Raw genomic sequence first — 22,685 nt, forward strand, 5'->3', positions numbered from 1 at the left:
ATACGGGAATTTGTGTGGCCGCCACACACACTCCTTGAACTTTCTGAGCCCCATGAGCTGAGCTGGGGAAAAAAGAAGGAAACTGGAGTATTTAGCCGTAAGTGGTAATAATTACGACTCCGGATACGAGGCCCACGACCCGGAGTAACAGTGGGCGCCACCAAAATGGCCGGCTGGTTTACAGTTACGTTCAGCTGCACACAAGTTAATTAAGTTTAATTGGATTAAAATTATACAAAATTATACAGAAGCTCCCTCTGTCTGGACATGGCCCGCGAAATCTCCATAAAGCACAGGCTGCAGAACGACAGGATAGAGATGGCGGAATATCGATAGGACATTAAATTAAAGTTGAATCAAACTCGTTAAAGCTGAATATGCATATGAAATAAAAACATAGTCAAGCCGGCCAGGCTACTAAACAAATACACCGGCACTGCACAAGTTGACCTCCTAGGGCGACCTGAGAAAATCACAATCCCCACAATGTACAGTTGCCTCGGGGACGCTAAAACTGACGTTCCATCGCTCCGGCAGGGTACCAAAAAAAGTTTCCTAATCAACAGTCGTGACAGGCCCACCACTCCCAGCTGCACTGCTTTATAATGCAAATGGAAAATTCTATTAGGACGAAAGAACGCTTCATTTAATTTACGAGCCAATTTTCCGCCTGTGGAGCAGAGGGGCGCTTTCGCCCCAGGAATGTTGACAAATTCCACAATATGTTTTCTATGGAGCACTTTTTGGCCCGTCCCGGCCTGGCCTGCCACCTAAAACACTCCCCAGTGCACTATTCCTATTCGGATCTCGAAGAGCTTGCAGTCTGGCAGCGCTGCAAAGTATGCTTTAATTTTATGACACCAGCACAACAGCCTCCTTCAGCCCCAATGCTCTTTATTGAAATATTATGCAACAAAGTTGATGAATTTTGAGCCCGACAAACTTCAGCGGTGCACGGGGACTGCGCATTAAGCGAGTCCCGAGTCTCGGCCAGAATTAGGGGACAGGGGGATAGGGACGCGGACCTGGGGAGTGTGGGCAATGACTCTTGGCCCTTTTATCATTGTATCAGGTGTTTGCCAGGCTCGCTCGCTCGCACACACAGGGTGGGGGAACGCCGAGACGGCGGGCCGGGAACATAGGAAAAAATATTATAATAGCAATTGAGAATTACTGATGAGCTCTGCCACCAGGCTGAGGACTCGACTCTGGGTCGCTCCGACTTTTCGGCGAGCTGTCAGCTCACAACAATGTGCACTGGGTGAAACTGGGCTATTCCTGAATTGAAACCATTCAAAAATTCAGAAGGACTAGAAACTAGAGTTTCGCCACAAGGAAAGTTATAAAATTAAATCACTTTTAATATGCCAAGTAGCTTAGCAAATTCCATACTACACATTGTATTAATTCGATCAAAAACAATGCAAATTTAAAAGCTACAGCAGACTTTAGCCGAGTTTTTCTTCGTGTGCATAAACCGGAGCTGAAGCTCCTGGTTCTTTGCACAGACTTGATGACAAGGGAGCATTTTAATTATTCAACATTGTTGACAAAGTTTCCCCTGCCTGCGTGTGAGGGACGGCTGTTGAGCAATATGATTTGCTGCTTGAGCAGTCAAAAGTTGGCTCACAGCGATGAAAAAGCGGCAAAAGGCAAAAATTCGGTCTACGGCAACAGCAATATGCGGCTGTTGACAGTGACAGGATGGCAAATTGGTAGTTGCTCATTCTACTAAAATCGCCCAAGGCAACGAATAGAGATCGAATGGCCATCAAAGGAGCGCCAAAATCCAGATTTTAACAAGTTTAAAAAGCTGGCATATAGTGAAGGATATTTTGATATTTCGGCTCCCTTGCAATGACAATGGAAATTATTGAATTAATTTGAAAAAATTATCGATTATGCTTTACAGAGAGGTGACTACTCCCATAATTATAATCCTTAGGATTACAAGGTTTCCTCAACAACAGTATACTGTATAGTATACTATATAATATATACTATATAAACAGCTGAAAGCAGGAGCACGCTTTCGTCGAGTGTCTCGACTACTAGATACCCGCCGTTACTCAGCTAAAGAAAATGAGAGAAACTCGATGTTGCAGAAGAGCCCCACTAGATCCCTAGAATCGGTTGATGAACCCTTTCTTTCTGTTGCACTCTTTTAAACAAATATAGTGTACCCTCCCTTTTAATAACAAAATGAAATGATGTAGCACGGACCGGATGGACCTAAAAGCCGGAAATGCAAGACTTAGAACCGCAGCAGCTCGGCTCGGCATTGGTGCAACATTCTGGTCGACGCGCCTCAATAATTCTTTTTGCCCACATGCCAACCGGGCTGCGCAGGAGGGGGATAGTGCGTGGTCGAAAAAAGAGCTGGTCGGGGCCATGGGGACGGGAAGAGGGGGACGCGGAACCGCCGCACACGGAGTGTGGTCGGTGCAAGCATGTTTCGAGTGGCTTTTGCGGCATTAAGGCGGAGACACAGACAGAAAAAGGCAACAAAAGGTGCTGCTTACGTATGGGATACCCAGTATCTAAAATATTTTTTGGGGCCCTGACCTGCGACTCCTATTATACGTACTCGAGGTGCGATTTCTAAATGTGAGGCCAAGAAGCCGAATTACGCCAATTTCACGAACCGTGCTCCTGCTTTTCGCAGTGACCACGGCACGAGAACCAACCGACCATTCACGGCCCATGCAAATTACCATGCAATTGTTTGCCTTTGGCAGCACCATTCCGTTTCAGTTCAGTCCCACCAACTGAGCAGCGCCCACTGTACACTGCCCAGCACCCACCACCCAACACCCACACAGGCCAAAAGTCAAACCGAAGCCAAGCAAATGTGGCAAGGAAGCGAACCGAAATGGAATGGAACGCCGACCGGAAGTGGCAAGGAGAGGAACGAAGAGCCCGCACAGGACTCGCAGACTGCCTGGCGTCGTCATCGTCGTCGTCATTTTCAAGTGGCGCGGCCATTATCGATTAAAAAAGTTCGGTAGCGTGGCGTACGGCAGGAGGTCAGGTGAACTGTACGCATACACTGAGCGAAGAGCGCAATCAAAATGTTGTGAAAATATTGTTTGGCTTTTCACCAGTTTCATAATTCAATGGGATTCACTTAGAAAGGCGTCTGAGGCAAGCTGTGAAATAGAGAACCCTTTTGAAATAAATTACCCCTGTGACTTTGTACTTTTTTTTTCGCTCTGTGTAGAAGGGAGCGGTGGTTTAAAAGGAAGCGATGTTGCAGCCGTGGCACTGCACTTTTTCTGATTAACTGTTGCATAATTTTCGGGCCTGCGGTTTCCCTTTGTGAGCGCCGGCCTGCTAATTGAATTTGCATGACAAATCAGGGCACTCACTCGAATGAATAACGAATTGTGAATGCGCATATGAACGGTCGAGGGGTCTGGGATGTGGAATGGGGAATGGGGAAGGCGGGCCTGAAAGTTACTTAAAAATGTGTGCGGCCCCAAAGAAGGAGAAACGAGGGGGTCGTCTTCACACAATAGACTTGCATATTTAAGCACGACACTTACATACATATTTGTTCCAGCTCCGTTCTCCATCTCCGCCAGCTTTTCGGCAGCTTTTCGCCGGCGAGTCGAACAATGAGGCTTTTGTATGCCACAACGCGTTTGCTTTTTTATTCCTGCTGCCCTCACAGAGGAAGACACGCATACGTGCCACATACGTGGTCCATTGTTTGTATTGAACCCAAGGAGCAAGGGATGCGATAGGGGAAAGGGCGGGGCCAGGGGGCACCCAGAAAAACCGAGCAGAGAAAGGCAAGCGAGCTCTCGACTGGGGCGTTTTCATTTGCGCTTTAAATCTAAGAATAATAGCCGCCTTGATTACATTGACGCCGCTTTATGACAAGCGGAAAAAATGAAACGGCGGGAAAGGGAAAACACATGGCGGGAAACAAAAACAACGAAGGTAGGGAAAAGCACAGTGAAGCAAGTTCTTAAAGTGATGAAATCAATGATAAAGCATTTCTAGGAATGCTTTAGATCGAACTTGAATCAGGTTTAATATGAATTCAAACCATTCTTGACATTGACATATTCGTTAAGTTCGCTAAGAAAATGCGGGTAAATCAGTGAAGTTCCTGCCCCACATCAAGCAGCTGTGTCAAAATGCAGGATGCAGGATTGCAAAGGAAGTTAAGGAGGCACGACGAGTATACACCCATCGATGTCTGCTTTGCCTCACTGTGCGCCTTCGGTGGGGTTCAAATGAAAAGAAATGAAATTAAGTGGCATGTTGTTGCTCATGAGGATGTGGGAATGTGGCCACGCATGACCAACTTGCAACCACCCCACCACCCAAGGCACCCACCAAAACAGAACCACCGCACTCAAACAGACGTCGTCTGCCTGCCACTTGAGCCCTTCACTGTAAGCCTGTTAAACATTTTGAGTGTTAATTGTGTGAGAACAACAATAACAGAGGGCATGGGCAGTGCTGTGGCACTGGAATTGCGATTGAAAGGAGGTGAGGTGGTGGTGGGCGAGGCGTGATTCAAGGCTGAATGGCAGAGCCTGTTGGCTGGAAGCTGGAAGCTGGAGAGGACTGACAGGACGTCGTGATTGGAGCATGGCATGCTTAAGGTTGCTCCTGCGATATTAACTTGTGTTTTTCATGCCTAACAAGATCTGTGGTTCAAGAGGCACGTCAGGATTATATTATATCGTTGAAGGGCCCTTGCCACCGAGTACTAATACTCCGCACTAGGATTTCGGCAGACTATGGTGGCAGTTCTGCCCAAGCACGTTGTATCGAGTCATACCACCCAGTCAAAACTCTTCCCGTATTATATGCATAGCATTAGCCACTTTGTTGAATCATCTCGAACATTGAACTTTAGCAGCCGTATCGAATGGAAATCGCTACGCTTCTACACCATATCCGATCGCATCCGCTCAGCTTTTAGGCCAGTGCATGTACGATGACAGCTGTAGTGGAGTCGCTGCAGCTTATCCTCCTTGCCATCGCGGTCAGATGGGGTGATGCCCTTCATCGGGGAATCCCGGTGCAGCAGCAAAACTATGGCTATGTGATGCAGATCTACGGTCCTCAATTCCTGGCGGCCGGATCGCTGTTCAGTGCCCGTTACGTCTTAACGGTGGCTCACTGTTTTAAGAAGAATACCAAGCCGGAGGAGCTGTCAGTGCGCGCGGGGTACAGGTGGATAGCCTGGGAGTTCAGGGGCAAACAAGTGGCGGGACTCCTGCGCCATCCGAAGTTTTCACCTCTAACCCTGCGAAACGACATCGCTGTGCTGAGGGTCAAGGCGGCCATATCGCATTCCCACATGATCAACTACATCGGCCTCTGCTCGCGGCCCTTGACCCCTCTTAACATGTTCGCACCGCCGCAGGAGCTTGCAGGCTGGAATTTGATGCATATCGCTCAGCCCCTGAAATCTATGAGTGTTCAAGTGGAACCCGAGAAAAACTGTCGTCAATGGTTTCCCCAGATCTCGGGCGGCGTGATCTGCGCCTCAGCCACGATGGGAGAGGGGCTGTGCTATGGGGACTCCGGGGATCCTTTGATCAGCGGAGGAGAAGTATGCGGCCTGGCAATAGCCTTTCGAAAATGCGGAGATAAGCGATATCCCGCCCTCTTTACGGACGTCCACTACCATCGCGCCTTTATTGCCCAAGCCGTACTAACCTTGGACAGGGAAATGCTGAGCAAGTCACGGGGCTGAGTTGGGTGAACTAATATTATACTTGTACTTAAAACTACGCCAAAAAGATCACGTAAAACATACCCAATTGCAGCTGAACAAAGTGTGTTTGTGGTTAAAAGACTCACCTGCAAGAGAACAGAGGAAAAATTCAATTATGACCGAATAAAAGAAAAAGGGAACAAGAGCACAAAAAATTTTCATTTTGGTGCACTATCGCATGAGAGCTCTTACAATATATATACAATACGCATCTGAATATTATTTTGCCATTTAAGGCACCCTTTGTTTGTGCAAAAAGTAAATTGAAGTCTTCATCGAACTTACAGAGTACAGCGGCTCACACTTATTGATAGATTCCATCGACTGTCGTATTTTTCTTGGCCCAAACCACTGTTTGCCGCTTCCATTTTCCATTTCCGGGTCAAATCAATTTGCGCTCTACATAAAAAAAGCAACAAAAGGTCCCAAGTCTGAGTTGGTTTGGCTGAGGAATTGGAAGACGAGTTGGCTGCTTTTGGTCGCTCCAAAATCACGGCACATAACCCATTAACCCGCCGCTTCAACAATGCAGGTGAGGCAAACGAGGAGGTTGGCGATGACGATTTCCATACAATTTTCACGGCGTTTTTCCCTGGCTTTTTTTTGTAAGCCTGCCCTGCCCAGGAACATTTAATGAATTCATATGTTTAATAAAATCTACACGTGAACATGAATATACAGTGTGGCGGCGTGAAGGGAATGGTGTCGCACAAAAGGACAACCTGAATCCTGGCAGTTCCGCAGCACAAAAGTGTGCAACGCAAATGGGAAAGAACGTGGGCGATGCCGAATGGTGGGTGGTCGGTGAGGGGAGCCATCGCAGCGGATGGAATAGCAGTTTCTTTTTGAATAGTTTGACGATGACAATGACGAAGACGATGGCGATGGCGATGGTGATGACGACATGTTGACGTCCTGTCGCCTGGGTTCTCGAGTCTCGAGAATCAAGGGAGAGCAGGACTCTGAGCTTCTCGTCCAAATTAAAATCATATTAAATTTGCATATTTTGCAAGTGTCGGAACAAAGTGTGCGAGTCATTGCTATCGGTTATCGGGTTAGCGACAGGTGTTGCATAACAGACCACGTCTGGCGGAAACACCCATTTGGAAGCACCCTCTCAAAATTCACAATCTCAGTGGGAGCCAGGCGGCACTTTAAATGCAAAAGCCCCAAGAAAAAACATTCGAAAGTGCCCAGTATGTATTTAGTTTTGAAGGAATTAAAGCGAGCTGTAAAATATATGCTAGCCAAATAAAATCTACAAGAGTCAAGCTAGGAAATATAAAATCGCCCTGACAGATGTCTTTCGATTGTTTATGTCCATCATCGATGGATTATTCATAGCCACTCGACACATACCAACTAGGCTACAAGAGTAACTGGGACGACCAAGCCACCATTGTGCCCATTTTACTCCCACTAAACAAACATACCGCACATATACAGCCACAAAAGTTTTCGAAAAATTCTCGACCACAAAACTGTCGAAAAGAGCACTTCTAGTGACCCAATCTCTAAAAATAAACAGAAAGAGTCATCCTGACGACCGACGGAGGTGAGGCAATTTGCGAAAACTGGCGTAGGAGGTCCGAAAGTCGGTCAAGTTATTGTCGGAGAAACGGAAAAAGCCCGAGAGAAGTCATCCAATTGGCAATTGTGATAAATTGTACTTTTTAGCAATTTAAGCCCGAGGAAAACACAAGCTGACAGAGAATTCTGGATCGCGTCAGCCCCTCGTCATAATCAAGAGAAAGGGCCGAAAAGGTTTGACTTTTCTGGCCAAGACTTCCATTCTGAGTTTTCCCATTTCCCTAGCTGTCCGAAATGTAAAACTTTTTCACTAATAATGCCTCAATTGTGCTACATTCCCGGGTACGGGGATAAAAAGGATTGTCCACTCTTTCCCATATCATACCATACTATACCATAAAAAGCCACACACCCACACATATGAAACACATTGCCCTATTTACTTTTTTTGACTGGCTTTTCCCTATTCCGCTCGTATTTTTCGTTCTTTTCGTATCTTGTGTATTAATCCTAATTGAAGGGAAATTCCCTGATGGACACGCACTTTTCTTGGGGTGAGGGTGGCAACCCTTTTTTTCCTCTCTGTTGTTTGGAAATAGTCTTCTCTGTTCTTGGCTACTTTACGTCGCTTTTCTGTGTAGTTTTGCTTTCACTTTCGTAGCTGAAGCTAAAAAGTGAACTAAGGACTTAAGGATGCCTCTCGAGAGAGCAAGTGTGGGGGGCCAGCATGAATAGATAAATTCTAGCTGACCTCCCTCTCTGCTTTCCTCATCCCCCTACATGTGCCTTGCCTTCAATCAAAACACCGTGGCATACTTTCTAGCCTTGGCCCCTATCTTATAATTACACTGCCACAGGATGTCCTGCCAGAAATGGCGGTAAAGTAGATGTGGAGGATGAGGGAAGGGAACAAAAAATGCTCAAATAGACATTTAATGATTCCCCATTGTCATTACATAAAGGTGACTTATAAAAACATTATTTCACACGCACACAAGGAAGGGGCAAATGGCAGAAAAGAGGGCAAATTGGGGAAAATTCTCGAAGGAAAGCCATGCGGGCCGAGCTTATTTGTTGCCACGCAGGCATTTCACGTTGGCTAACGAGCACTTTGGGCATACAATGCTCTTATTCCGACGCTGCATGTCCAAAAGAGAAGGCCATATTAAAACCCACACGGAGGCAACTTTTGGTATGCGGGCATGTTTCATTATTTTCGAACATTTGGCTAGGCAGAATAAAATCAGCATTGGTCACACTGGCATTAGCTGGTCACACTCTGCTCACTCTGGACTTGGGGTTTCAATTTAAGTTATGACGATTTTGTACGACACTCCACTTGAAAACCAAATAAATTGATCGCTCGAGTGCTGAAAATTTGTGTTGAGAGCCAGCCGAAAGGACATCGTCCTTATTTTTCAGCCATGACTGTACCCTCGAGAGACCTTTGGAAATCTTTTGCCTGGTTCCACTTGAAAGTTTTTGAACCGAAGAAGTTTGGTCGGACGACCACAAGAGGAGTTTTTGTTTGCCGTTCTGATTGGGATCCATTCGATTAAAGTTCCGCCTACTGCCAATTGCAGGATTACTTGAACTTTCTGTTTTTCGCTTGCATTTTTATCTAATTTTTTGTTTTATTATTTCAAGCAATAAGCCCGCTTTTAAATTGACACCTTGCTTAAATTGACGCACCTAACCTATGGTCCCAATTCAACGACCCGATGGTTGGGCAAACAATGAAATGTCCGCATATTTGGCACCATTACTCAAATTGCCATTATGCACGCGCTTCGCCTTCGCCTCGAATTGAGCCAAACCAGTAATCGAGGGGCCCGTTCCCCGATTTGCCACCATTATGGCGGCCACAAATGCGATGCAGCGGAGTTTTCCCCCACAGTTTTTCAAACGGCAATGCGACAATAGCAGGTGAGACAGAGACAGCGAGTGAGCGAGAGGAAAAGAGAGACGGAGAGAGACGGGGGAGCGAGAGGGAGCGAGAGGGAGGGAGCGCAAAGAGGTAACCGCAACCGCATCGAGCACTGCATTTTTCCGCTTTTCCCCTTTGGCACGTGTGTCGAGTTCATTATCGCCTCTACAAAACACACACGCCATTCGGAACCGTGTGGAACTATGTATATGGAGCAGCATTTGCATTGGCATTTTCTATTGCCATTTTCTTTCTCGGTTTTGGGGGCACATTACAATTTAAATTGTTCGCATGCGGCCGGCCAAACTTGTCGCATATTATTTATTTTATTTATGGGGGAAGCCCCATAAAGCAAAAAAGCTTTGCATACATTTCGGGGCAGGAGCAGGGGAGCAGAATACAGGATCCGAAAAGGAAGACCGCACGCTGTGTTTGCGGACTAGGCTCAAGATTTATGGCTTTGCGACAGGCGGAGCAGACAGACCAACAAACGAACAAACGAACCGGAGGGACAGTAGACAGTCGGACGGACAGCCGAAGCAGACACAAGGGCAAACAAAAAGCCAAAGAAAACGAAGACAGACAGCCGGAAAAAAGCGGAGTAAGGAAGTTGGAAAAGGGGCGGGAAACCCTTGAAGAACTGCCCGGAACAATGAAACTTCAAGAAAACCACAAAGTTAAGCGACGGGGAACTAGGAGCCTAAACACTCTCTCCACCCAAAAGAAGCGGAGCGTTGATTTTCCGGCTGTGGAAGGAGTTCATGGTCCGAGCCTATTTACCCAATGTCTAAGCCTGTCCATTCTTAATGCAACTAAAACAACGCCCAACTTAAAGTCGACACAGAAGTAGTGTATGTTAAAACCCCTATATTAATCTTTTAATCATTCATCTTTTTCATTTCGACATCTTAAAGGAGTATGCAGATTTAAAATCCTCAGCTCACCTTTCTCAACATGTCGTCCAGAGAATCCACGTCCAGGCCGGCGTAGTTGTTGTTGAATTGACTGGAGCAGTTGGAGGAGTTGCTGGTGTACCTCTTCCGTCTGCCCAGGGCGGGCGAGTTGACCAACGAACTGGGTCCGCTGGAGCCGGCATAGCCCAACTGGGCGGCGGCCATTAGCGGGTAGAGCGATGGATGGGGCAACTGGTGGGGCAACTGATGGGGCAGCGGGTGGCCAGTGGCCAAGTGTCCCACGTGGCCCAGATGATGATGTGAACTGCCGGGGGAGCAACAAACTGCCAGACAGGCGGCCGCCGGACCCGCTCCGTTGGCCACCGACGAGCCCATTTGTGCACTGCGTACCGCTGCCAAGGGCGAAGGTGGCGCGGTGTGGTGGTGCACCTGCAGGTGGTGCAGCGGTGATCCATGGTGCTGCAGGTGGTGCTGCAAGTAGGCCGGCGATAAGGATCCGCTGCCCGACGAACATGAGCCGCCTGCTGGACTGGGGGAGTTCTTCTCGAGGGTGGTGTTTGTCGAACTGGAGGATTCGATAATGGTGGTGGTGGTAGTGGTGCTAACGGTGACCTCCATGCTGGTGGTGACAGCACCTGACAAAGTCAATGACGATGATCCACCGCCCGATCCCGAAACGGGACGATCTGCCTCTCGTTGCTTGGGCAAGTGTGGATGTTTGGTGGACCCAGTGGCATCCATCGGGTCCACTTCGCAATTATTAGCCGGAGTTCGTTGTTCTATAGAGTTCCTATTCACCGCTGGCGGGTCATGCTGGTCATGCTGGTCACACGAGGCAGCCGTCCATTGCATAGTTTGTGCCACACATTAAACACTCGATAATCGCACTTTAAACTGCTGCTGCAAGTGGCAAAAGAATTGCTGCAGTTGCACTCTCTCTCGTCGCGTCTGGCATGCAAATTTATGTTGCCATTGGCAATTGTTTGTTTTTTAATTGCAGGCTGCATACTCGTAGGCGTCCCCACATGATTAATGGCCCCCAGGGGTTAAGAGTTGGTCAGTGGCGGGCGGGAAAGGGTTAAGGCGCGGGCGGACATTAACCGCAGAAACAGATTGTTGTCATTTGCCATTTGATGGGACTAAATCGAAATCCGAATCGAACGGAAATCGCCATCAAAAGTATAAATAAATTAAATCTGATTCCCGGCACCAGACACCACCAGACAAATAAAAGAGAGCCAGAGTTGGTACTTTGTCCGGGCAAATCGATTTCGCAATTGGATCCCTGGTGAGTTTCAAATGAAAGTATCGCCCAAGCAGTAGCTTCCTTGCATTTATTCTCAAATTAAATGAAAACATAAACATTGGAATAAGATAACAAAAGGTAAGACACGAAAGCAACGATAACAGCAGAAACAAAATATCAGAACCCCAACTGTTATTAAAACCAGCTCATCTGCACAAGTACTTATGTATGTTTGCGCTGATAAATAAATGATGGGGCATTTAGAAATTCCTCAAAACAAAATCGGTGGACGGGAAGGGTAAGCAACTGGACTCGGAAGCGGAGCAGGACTTCACACACGCTTGACTTGAGCCAGACGTTGGACGCGTTGGCAATTTACAACAAGCAGCAATCAATTCCAGAGCATAAATAACTCAATTTCCAACGCCCCCAACCCCATCGATGGGGCTAATGCTGTCCGGCCATCGATAAATTTTCCGTGAAGGGGAAGCGATGGAGATGGATGGGGGCTCTCCCCCATTGGGAAAGGGGCAGATGGAGCAGAGACAGATTGTGAAGTTCGAATTAAGAGGGGTGCGGCGGTGGGAAGTTGATATGGTGGGTGGAGGGGGGAGTATCTGAAGCTCGGCTAATTAGTGGCTAAACCTATTTCGATTATGCGCCAGACTTTGCCATGATTTAAAGCTGTATTAAGGGCTCCCAGGGCTGACAAACGGTCAGAAAATGATTTTGGCCATGAAGCACATTTGTATATACTTTATTGGGAGCTATCCGAAATTTTGTGCTACATGCTGAAGAAAAATGTAAGCTAGCCAAAAGTACTATGCAAACTTTTAACTTTGACGGGTTCGAAATTTTTCTTTGTGTATCTGGCAGCAGAGATCAGATTTTAAGTGAAGTTTGCCGGAGAAATGCGATGCAACAGCATCAGAAGCAACAGCAGCAAAAGAGTCGCCATGTAAGGGCGATTTGGGATGAAGGGAGCGCTGAGGTTTTAGCAGGGTGTCCTGGCCAGAGGACATGTCCTCTGTGCACAAGTGTGTATGTGTGTGGGCTCTTGTTGCCGGACTACTGGTGTCTGAAGTTTTGTATCGTCCATTTAACAATGTGTGCCACACACACACACACACACACACAAGCTGCACGATGATGATGATGATGATACATACACTGGTCGAAAGAGGGTATAATACTAAGGAGCAGAGGGAGCCGGAGGCGACCCCCAGTGGGCGGCTCACATGGACCAGTCGCTCCTCCGCTTTGCTTTCAGCCATGTGGCAGTTCTTGTAAGGACAAGCCGTTTTGGAATCTATATGGCCAGGCCATAATTCACTGGAGATAATATACATATGCCCTGTGTGTGCAAGTGTGCGCCGAGTCCTGGATCGTGCGCTTGTATAAGTGGGTGGCAGACAGGAGGCTTGCAATTGCCCCGGCACACGCACACCAGAACACCTAGGCATATAATAATGACACGAGCTTCAAATTTAAAGCCTGTGCAACAGAAAAGGTTCTCAAGGCGCCCAAGGCAGGGGGCAAAAGGGCACTGGCAGCACTGGCCAGCCATTTGATTGAATTTCGGTTCAAGTTCGAATTAAATTTTCAGGCATGCCAGAAGCTATCTGATCTGATTTTTCTATTTAAACAATTGTTATTCAAATGGTATAATATAAACACGAAATTATATTTCAATTCAACACATCATCATGAAAGATATGCTCGTAGCGAAAAGTATTTGCATAAAGCGTTTGAAAGCAGTGGACAAATTTGATTAGGTTCAATTACAATTAGATTAACATTTCATTCAGATTTCACAAGCGAATAGAACACTGAACGGCAGTAACTTGGGACCGCAACTGAAATCAGATCTAAACATTTTAACGGGTAAATTCCAATGGCTCTAAACACGAAAAACAAAACCCAATTTAAGTTCCAATTTTACAGCTTCGAAAGGCGAAAATTCTGCCGCAGATAGGCCGAACATAATATATAATAAAAATAATTCAAAATAAACACAAACAAGGATGATGCCGGAATAGAAGACACGCTCATATTCCGCTCGAATTCCAACAATGTTTACTTTGGCCATTTTGATGTCATTCCGTTATTCTTTCCGTCAAAATTTTAGATTTGTATGAACCAAACTAGAGAGAATGCAACAATTTTGCAGGCGTTAGATTCACTGACCAGCTAATTTGACTGGAAAAAAAAATATTAAAAAAAAAAATCGCAGCGCAACCGATTCAACTTTTCCACGTACAACGGACGACGGAACCCGGAAAGCGGAAGCGAAAGTGCAGGACCTGCGGCACGGACCACGCAACGCGTTACACAGCCAAAGACAAACTGATTGCCGTGTGCCATGCCACGGATATATGGATGTGATTTACCGACCTACACAGCCACAGCCGCAGACACAAACACACTCGCAATCTGCCGAACAGCTGGCGGGGAATGCGCATGTGTGTGTGTCCGCGCGGGGAGTTCGTTCATTTGCGAGTGGTGACTTTCGCCAATTTCCCGAGTGGGAAATTCGGTTCGAAGGACCAAGGTCCTTCAGGTGGGACTTTTTCGAACGACGAACGTGTTTTTTGGCGAGCATTCGAGCGAAGGAATATTAGCATTGGGACTGTACAAATATACAACGAATGAAACCCGATTTGCAACGTAGTTGAATGCCACACAGTATGTAATGCTCTCTGTGGACCACAAACCAACTTTATTTCGAGCGCCAAAACAGTCGGGACAGAATTTCCCAGTATTTCTCGGCGCGAGGACTTTCCCTTTTGCTGTCATGGTGGGTTCAGCGCTTCGGGCCTGCTGACTGCTCCCGCCGCTCAGGAAATACTCCGCCTCGTCAGGAGCTGCCCGCCATCCTGTAGCATACTTTCCTGCTCTGATTGTGTACATTAAAGCCAACAAAAATACACAAACAAGAGAAGGAAGATGGAGCAAAAACGAGGCGGAACTCTCGTTCGCTTAAAGCGGCCAAGAAACCAAGTTGGCCACATGTTTTGGCCGCCTGCGAATTTTAATGACTCCGGCCGAGGGGAACTGCTCGGCTGTTCCACTTCCGCGACCCTCCGGATTTTGCCCGCCCTGCGCGCCTACGCTCCTCGTTCACGGCTCGCGTTGCCAAACATGTTTGCATTTGAATTTTAAATTAAACGTCGTCGTCGTCAGCGAGCGATGATGATGACGACAACATGTCAACATCAAACCAAAGAAAGCCCCCTCACCACCACGGGCGGCGTTTGTGGCAGGGGGCATTAGTTGTCGCTATTGATTTTCGGCTGACCTTTTTTCAGCGAAAAGCGGAATGGCAGATGGAAACGAGTCCCGCCAGGATCGTGAGATGTGGGATTTGGGATCGCCAAATCCAAAAGTGCCGAGGCACTTTTCTGGCAGCCACAATGCAAATGTGCTGGACTTAATGAAGGCTTAGAATTCTATAGCTTTAGAAGCAGAATGCTAACTTTAAGTCAGGACAATAGTCTGCTCCTTAACTGCTGTCAATTTGGGAAATATCATGCCAGGTAGCAAAAACGCAATCACACGCAGAGAAGCACAGAACAGCAACCGAATGGAATGCAAAAATGCTCTTCGCTTTGAATTCTTCTTTCCTTACAACATTTGTGGCTTCAACTCAGCAGGAAGCCAACTTGTTGAGCAATTAAGCCCGAACGCTTAACATGCCAGGCCCACAAACTCGATAGATTTGTGTAAACTCAATTCGGTGAGGGTACGACATCCAAAGGCTAAGGATTCAAGCTGCGCACAGACGACTTGGCAAATAAATATTTATGTGTGAATGTTACGAAAAGGCAATGGATGATTCTTCCCACTCAGTTCCTTATTTACTTTAGAGGCAAATCCTTAATGAAAGCATTGCAGATGAAGCCTGCAATCTTGGATTTCGAAAAAGGTGAATTATGGGGCGGAAGTCCAACAAAGGTGCCCCAAAAAAAAAAAAACACACACACATCGCAGACTAATACGATGAGTGAGTGCGGAATGACATCTCGCGACACTTTTAAATTACCCCCTCAGTTGGCGGCGATTGTTTGGCTTTCATCACATACTGAACATACCACGCAGGCAGTATGCCTTGGAACCCCAAAATCCACACTCGTGCTGGCCTTGTTAAGTGAATGTTTGTCGCCTGTTTTCGGGAGGCTATGGGAAGGACAAACTCCTGTTATTGTTGGCCCAAGCCCAACAACAGTGCACAGCAGGAAAAACAGAGGGAACCACTGGCTAAAACCCTTTTTAATCCCATGCACACATACATATATTTTATTGCCCTCTTACCCCCGGTTTTGCGATCTCCACAAAAATTTTACTCCATCCGATTCCCCTGGTTACGGCTCCTAATGTGGATGAGCGGAGTATCGAAGTATCCGAGATATCGCAAAGCAAACATCAAAGTTATCGGAAAATAGATAATACTATAATATAGAAATAGAGTTTCAAATATCGTTTCGATTTATTTATCAATTTTTAATTTTTGCCGATATTCTCTATATAGTTCGAGATCAATTGACGATTACTTCGAAAAGCTGACTTTGGAATTTTTTAGTTTTTGGCATCTCTATTGCCTCGTTGTCAGCCCGCACTTTGCCCACTTGTCATAAATTTTCCCGTGAACAATCCCCCTCTCTTTTGACCGTCTTGCAATCCGCTTAAAATAATTATTTGGCATTACTTTGAGGGTTCCATTTCATTTGTTGTGCAACCGTGTGTGTATATGTACATAAGCCAGAGTTATGCGTTGCACGATAAAAGACTTACAAACAATATACGGCTAGAGCTTAGCCCAGTATTTTAGCCAAAGAAAGAGAATGAGAGCTGAATAAAAAGTATTTCAAAAATACAAAGCAACGAACAGAAAAGCGAGCAAGCATAAATAGTTTCCATATACTCGTACAATTATTTACTACTTCAGGACATTGAACAAAAAATTGTATTATAATTCTATTTATACATTCAACTTTGTTGTTTTGTATTGCATTGACCTCTCCGGCATTTCAATGCCCATTACCACGGATGTCACTATCCCAGTGGCTTATCCATTGTGATTCATTCTTGCAGTTTTATGTCCATCTGCCCGCCGAGCATGTCCCACATTCAAATTGTGACTCTCTTACCACTCGCTTTTAGTTGCTCAGCATTTGAAGCTGGTTAAATACATATGTATGTACATACATTGTTCATATATACATATATATGTACATATCAGAAACCTGGGCACGGAGTGAGGAAAATGCTGGAAAATGTTTCCAAGCTAAAATATTTATTTGATTTTTTGTGCCTGCCCCAAATCGCATCCTGACTGCCTAGTCCCTTCACTTTCCGGCCTGTTTTTTTCGCATTGTTTCAGCTTTTGCCTTGTTTTGCTTGTTGATTTCATTGTTGTCGAGGGTGGCACATATTTTGCCTTTTGTATGTTGTTTTTGTGAAAGTCTTTAAAGCCGGAAATAGATTCAAGTTCCATAACTACTCAAAATTCGTTAAATAAGTCGTTGTTGTCACGTTTATAGCTAAGATTAGACTGTGGATCGCTGCTTTTGAACAGGCTTTAAACGAAGCCCGAAAAGTAAGAGCACAAAACTGGAATTTCACCACAGAGTTTAGAACAAACGGCAGCGACATTAGAAGGATACATTTATGTCCGCCACTCGTGCAGTGCCTTTCCTCATCTGGCAGCATATTTTTCTGCATATTTAAGCCCAGTAACGTTAAAACGTGGCGTAAAGGAACACAACTATAGTCCTCGCCGTCTGCAGCCTGTAATCTTGGCGGCAATGAGAGCGTATGAGGCATTGTCACGCATAATTAAAATTAAATGCGCTTTTGGGAATAATTCAAATGAATAAACGAGCGTAGCCAACATGTGTGCTGCATACACAAAATGAGTTTCTCGCGACAGCCTTTCCTTCTCCCCCCGCCAAAACAAAAAGCGAAAAGAAATTGCCCCAAACAGGAAAACTTTTTAGAAAGCGATTTCTTGTGCCTTGTCCTCGTCGGCGTCCATGGTGGGTCGCCCCATTCAAGTGATGGGCGTGGCCAGGACAGAAGAGTCGTTCTGGATGGGAATGCCTCATTTATTAGGCGAATGATGGCCATTCGTTTTGAGGACCATACTCGATGTGCGTTTCCATTCGGCCCTTAGAGTTGGCCCTATGCACACGACTAGAACACAATTTGAATCGCCAGTCCAGCGCATGGAAAACTAAACGAAGCCTACCATCCACACCCACACTCACACCCACCCACAGACGCATCTCATTTTTTCTTCACTAATTGACGTGGCCCAAAAGGGTTGGGATTCCTCTTCTAATTGCTCAAATAGTTGGACCAAGTTGGGCCCCCGACTTTGAGCCTTTGGGCAGTGGCAGTTCTCTATCGCATCGCATCGATGCCCAATTTATGCCGAGGCACGAAGTTGTCAAAAATTTTAATTAAACACGAAGGCAAAGCATTTGGCATCCTCCTCTGGGGGATGGATAAAAGGGATAAAAAGGATAAGGGCGGGGTGTCTCCTTGTCAACGACTCAAAAAGTTCTATAATTTTAAGAATTCACTAAATTCCAAGAGCACCACAAAGGCACGTTTAACAACAAGTTTTATCTATTGTATTATTTTCTCAGTTCTATCTAATTTTGGTAAAATTTGAGAAAAATTTAAAAAAAAAAAAAATAAAAAATAAATAATACTAAAATACCCAAACATTAATGCAAATCGATTGGGATTGAATAAACAAACTCAACGAGGTATGAAATTCCATGTTTGGATTATTGATTTCCATGTTATGATCAAAATACCGATTTTTTCAGGAAAAATATTTTTTTCAAAAAATGCAATATTTTGGATCGGTTTTTTTTTTGGGTATAACTTAACTAAAAAATGGTCACACAGTATGAAAATGTTACCATTTTATGCTCCTTATTACCAATACTAGCCATCCCTATAACTTTCCAACGGACTTTGTAAAATTAATTTTTTGGCCAAATTTTCATTTTTGTGCAATCAAAATTAGCAATAAATGCCCAAAAAATAAAATTCCCATGTTTAAACACAGTTTGATTGGAAATGTAATCACGAGCTCTTACTTATTTTTAAAGTTGTTCCAAAAAATGTATATTTGAGCAGCGAAATTCGGAAAAACGGCTTTTGCCAAAAACGAACGGAATTTTCGTCATAACTTCGCTAAAAATTGTCATATATATGAAAAAATAACTGTTTTAAGCAGGTATTTACTAGTACTAACGATCCATTTCATTTTTTTTTAAGATTTAGGGAAATTAATTTTTGGGTCAATTTTCGACTTTTTTTATTTTCATGAAAATTTGCAAAAAAATCTTAAAAAATAGAATTTCAATTTTTGAACACAGTTCGATTGGAAATTTGAATACGAGCTCAGCGAGGTATGGCATTCCATATTTGGACCATTATTTGGAAAGTTCTGATAAAAAAACGGATTATTTTTTAACAAAAAAGACACACGATCGATTTCTTTAAAAAAAATCGATATTTCCGATTCGTTTTTTCTGTATAACTTGGGAAAAATGGGCAGAAAGCCTAATTACCCATACTAACTATCTATATACTTTTTTGACGGAATTTGTAAAATTAATTTTTTTGAAAACATTGAAAAAACCCAAATTTTAATGCAAATCGATTGGGATTTAAAAAACGTAAGATTTAAAAAAGTCGGTATTCCTTTAAAAATCCCAGTTTTTTACACCGTAAACATCTTATCAGAGTTGACATTAGAAATTGAGTTTTAATAGTTCATCAATTACACTCGATAGTACTTAATATTGATTATCAGGTTGTTGATATTCGTTCGGCCGCAAAACAATTGAAAGGGATTTGAAAATGGCTTGCAAATAACGACAATATCTTGTTTTTCTCGGCCAAGTTTTCACTGTTTTTCCTATAGATGAATGTGTGCAATTCATACACTGGAAGCCCAATTTGTACTTTTCGTTTCGAGCAAACTTTTTCTATATATTACACTTTATATTTTATCCATACAATTTATGATATCGTGTAATTAATTATAACGACGAAACCACTTAAATTTCCGTTGTACCAATTGTATCGAATTTTCTCGTTGTGTACGTAGCTCCGATACAACTGAAACTGAGACTGGAATATCTGCCGGATGTTTCATTGTTCCCAGGAAGTGCCACCATCCTGACAGTTGCCGTTCATTTGCATCGGCGCTTGTATCTGCGTGGTGTGTGAGAGGTGGGATGTGCGTTCCACATGGATCGACAATGGAAGCCAACTTTTGTCAGCGTTTCTCATTTGTGGGAGCTTTAAAAACGAGCAGGTTCCTTGACTTCACCTTGCAGTTTGCCACCAACAATTTTATGTCCGGGAATATGTAGTCTAAATGTCTCTCTACTTTATGATCTACAATCATTAGGTTCTGAACACCAATGCTTGCGTTTTTGTTTATTTTTATACCATTTTCCTTAACAAGAGTATAACCAACTTCGATCTGCTCGTTTGGGGCTGACTACTTTTTGCGATTTTGCATTTGGCAACCAAAATTGAAATGGATGACAAGGCGGCCGGTCATTTCCCTCTAAGCGTCGCTTTCAACGCGTTAACGCGCTTCGCAAACACGCCGAAATAGTGTCAGAGGGGGGTGCGGGCTAAGGGGCGTGGCACGTCGGGCAAACAGTGGCAGCTTATGGCGGCACTCTAATGTGCCCACTTTTGGTGTTGGTGTTTGCCGTTTGACGGCCATCCAATGTGCAATCATGGCCAACGGGTCACGCAGATTTATGGCCGCCATGGCCGTTTTCCCAGCAGAAGAGCAAACCCCTTTCTCGGGAGCCCCGGAAATTGGCAAACAAAAATGCATAGCCAAGTGAGCAGAGAAAGCCACAAATGCGGAAGTGGGATATAGCCACTTAATGCGATCGAGTGACTGACTTGAACCACTTCCACTGTTTGGCCAATGGAAAACGGAAGGATTGTCATGTTATTATTGTATTATTTACAATTTTAAATTGTGGAATAGGTCTAAAATCAATACATATCCGCCGATATACGTCACTTTCCATGCCCGAAAATTGGCAAGGAGCGCTTCCCATCTCGGCGTCCCTCACGACGCCCCCCTCCCTTCGAGCAAAGTTTATTTGCCAATATTTGTTAAGCTGAAATTTGGCAACAGTGCCGGTTGGCCCAGACCCTTATTGGCCTTTCACTTCGAGCCATTTGTTTACTTCGGCCGCTTGTTGTTCTCCGATGGCTTGGTAATAAACTTGAATTTTATTGTCCAACAAGAATGTTGCAATATGCTTGGCCATAATTTCAACGTCCTGCACATTGTTGCCAAAGTCGGAGGACCTTCTCCTCTCCTCTCTTCTATTCTCTATCCCGTTCTGGTTTTCCTGTCCAGCTGAAATTTTGTGGTTTGAGCTTAACGTCTCTTCTGATTGCGCTTGTCCTTGTTTCTGGCTCTTCTTTCCGCATCCTGGATCCTGTAGAAGGAGCCGTCTTTGAGCTTTATATTACCCAGTCAACAAGATGCCAAAAGAACAAGAAGCCAAATCTTCATCTTTGCCGCTCCGAAAATTTGCATTTCACAAGCTCGCACAGTAAACATTTTAATGACCTTTTCCAAATGATTGTTATCTATATACTATATATCTATACTAAGTATATTTGTTGGTTAAATCGTCTTTATTCTCCGCCTGAGGCTGAGAAGTGGGCCAACTATTTGGGAACACATATGTACACCAGATTTTTTCGAGAAGCGAAGATCTTAGAAATACTTCCGCTCTTCAGACCCAAAAAAGGTCAACTTGCAATTGGAAGATGGAGCGAAAGAGCATAACTTATCATTTCATATTTAAAGGCGCTTGCTTTGGCTCGCGGAAGTCGAGAAAGGAGTCGAAAGGCAGGAGAGTTGTGTCCAGACCATTGCAAGTTTAGTGCAACTTATTTAAAATTTATGATGCACTTGAATTGCAGCTGGCAAAAAGTTGAAAAGTCAACCAAAAAGGGAGGAGGACAAAAAAAGAAGCCGAAGCTCGGGCGACAAAGGCAAAATTTCAAATGGGAAATGGGAAATGGCAACTGGCAAATGGCAAATGCATAAAACAGGAATAAAATATTCATAGCACACTTTTTGCCATACTTTGCCATATTTGGTAAAATTTTTTTGTTGACCTTTAGCTGCCGTTTCGAATGCTCGGAGTCTGGCAATTAAATATTGAAGAGCCAAACAGAATTATTTTAATAATAACAATCGAGTATACTTTTTGGCTCCCAAATGGTGCATAGCCCATGCTCGAATTGTGTGTGTTTTGAATTGGAAGTTTATTGATCGCTGTTAAGCTATTGGATACAACTTAATTTTTTGCTAAACTTGAGTGTTTTGTGTCAATGGAGAAGAAATCTAATGCCACAGACAAAACACCCTGATTTAACCCTATGATGCCACCGCAAGATGCGGAGGTCACGAGAATAGCGTTTCCTGCATTATTCATGGACCAAAAATCATTCAAGCAAACGGTTATGTCGGGCTGAAAGAAAAGCAATACTTCACCCCAACTGCGCATTTCCAGGGGAGTTAGTTCACATTTGACTAATACATAATTCATATAGTTTTCACATCAGACGGGCAGACGGCTCTTGGCCAAATGCCTAATGACTTAATTAGGCTAATAATGAGCAAGGACCATGAGCTGCTGGGTTTCCCTCTCGTTTTCCGCATCAACATGTGCCGGGAAAACAGCTGCACTATCTCTAGGAAAGCGGGTGGAAAATGTTCTGGCCACTCGATGAAAGCTCCGATGTGTGTGTGTGTGCGGATGGTAATTGCGAGGGTCGTCGTAAAAATGTTTTAGCCGTAGCTCTCTCATAAATCATAATTAAGCAGAAGATGTGAGAGTGTCACCTCCCCAGCCCCTCGGTAATTAATGTTCGCGTGTGTCTGTGTTTTTACTTATTAACTCGTTTGGGCTAATCATTAGACATCCCCGGCGACCCACTTTGGGGGCTGTCTGGCCCTCGACATCTTGACATTCCGAAAAGGCGCTATCCTATTTCTGTTTACTCACCTTTTCTCGCAGCATATCGCGTATACGACCCGCCTGATTCTTGGACCTGTGCAGCTCCAGTTGCAGCTCCAGACACCGCTCCTGCCAATTGATCTGTTGAGAAGGAAAGGAAGCGATGTCATTTAGGCCACAACAGAGGGCTTAGCTAAAACAATGGGTGTCCACATTGACGAGCACATGCTAAAATGTGCAAACTTGAGCACTTTACGCATTCGAAATCAGCAAAATTGGTTATACA

General features: G+C 44.6%; 2 protein-coding genes across 8 annotated transcripts in view, besides 1 other annotated feature; one reads left to right on the forward strand and one right to left on the reverse strand.

Moving 5' to 3' along the window:
* Positions 1 to 22,685, reverse strand: part of CG43867 (uncharacterized protein) — a 119,759-nt gene that overhangs the window by 62,558 nt on the left and 34,516 nt on the right. For 5 of the 7 annotated variants that reach the window (NM_001272180.1, NM_001272178.2, NM_001272175.1 and 2 more), the window contains exon 3: positions 22,448 to 22,540. In NM_001272180.1, the coding sequence (NP_001259109.1) occupies positions 22,448 to 22,540 (93 nt within the window). Of the gene's footprint in view, positions 1 to 10,144; positions 11,015 to 13,547; positions 13,691 to 22,447; positions 22,541 to 22,685 lie in introns of those variants that run through there. The other 2 variants (NM_001272177.1, NM_001103390.2) reach the window with 2 other exon arrangements.
* Positions 2,023 to 2,076: a mobile genetic element.
* On the forward strand, positions 4,958 to 5,838 carry CG11664 (uncharacterized protein; the record flags this gene model as incomplete). The annotated part of the gene is made up of 1 exon (NM_130509.2): positions 4,958 to 5,838. One exon carries the CDS (start codon positions 4,958 to 4,960, stop codon positions 5,720 to 5,722), a length of 765 nt encoding a protein of 254 aa, NP_569865.1. The 3' UTR covers positions 5,723 to 5,838.

This window comes from Drosophila melanogaster, chromosome X (assembly GCF_000001215.4).
Source record: "Drosophila melanogaster chromosome X".
NCBI classification, from domain to species: Eukaryota; Metazoa; Arthropoda; class Insecta; order Diptera; family Drosophilidae; genus Drosophila; species Drosophila melanogaster.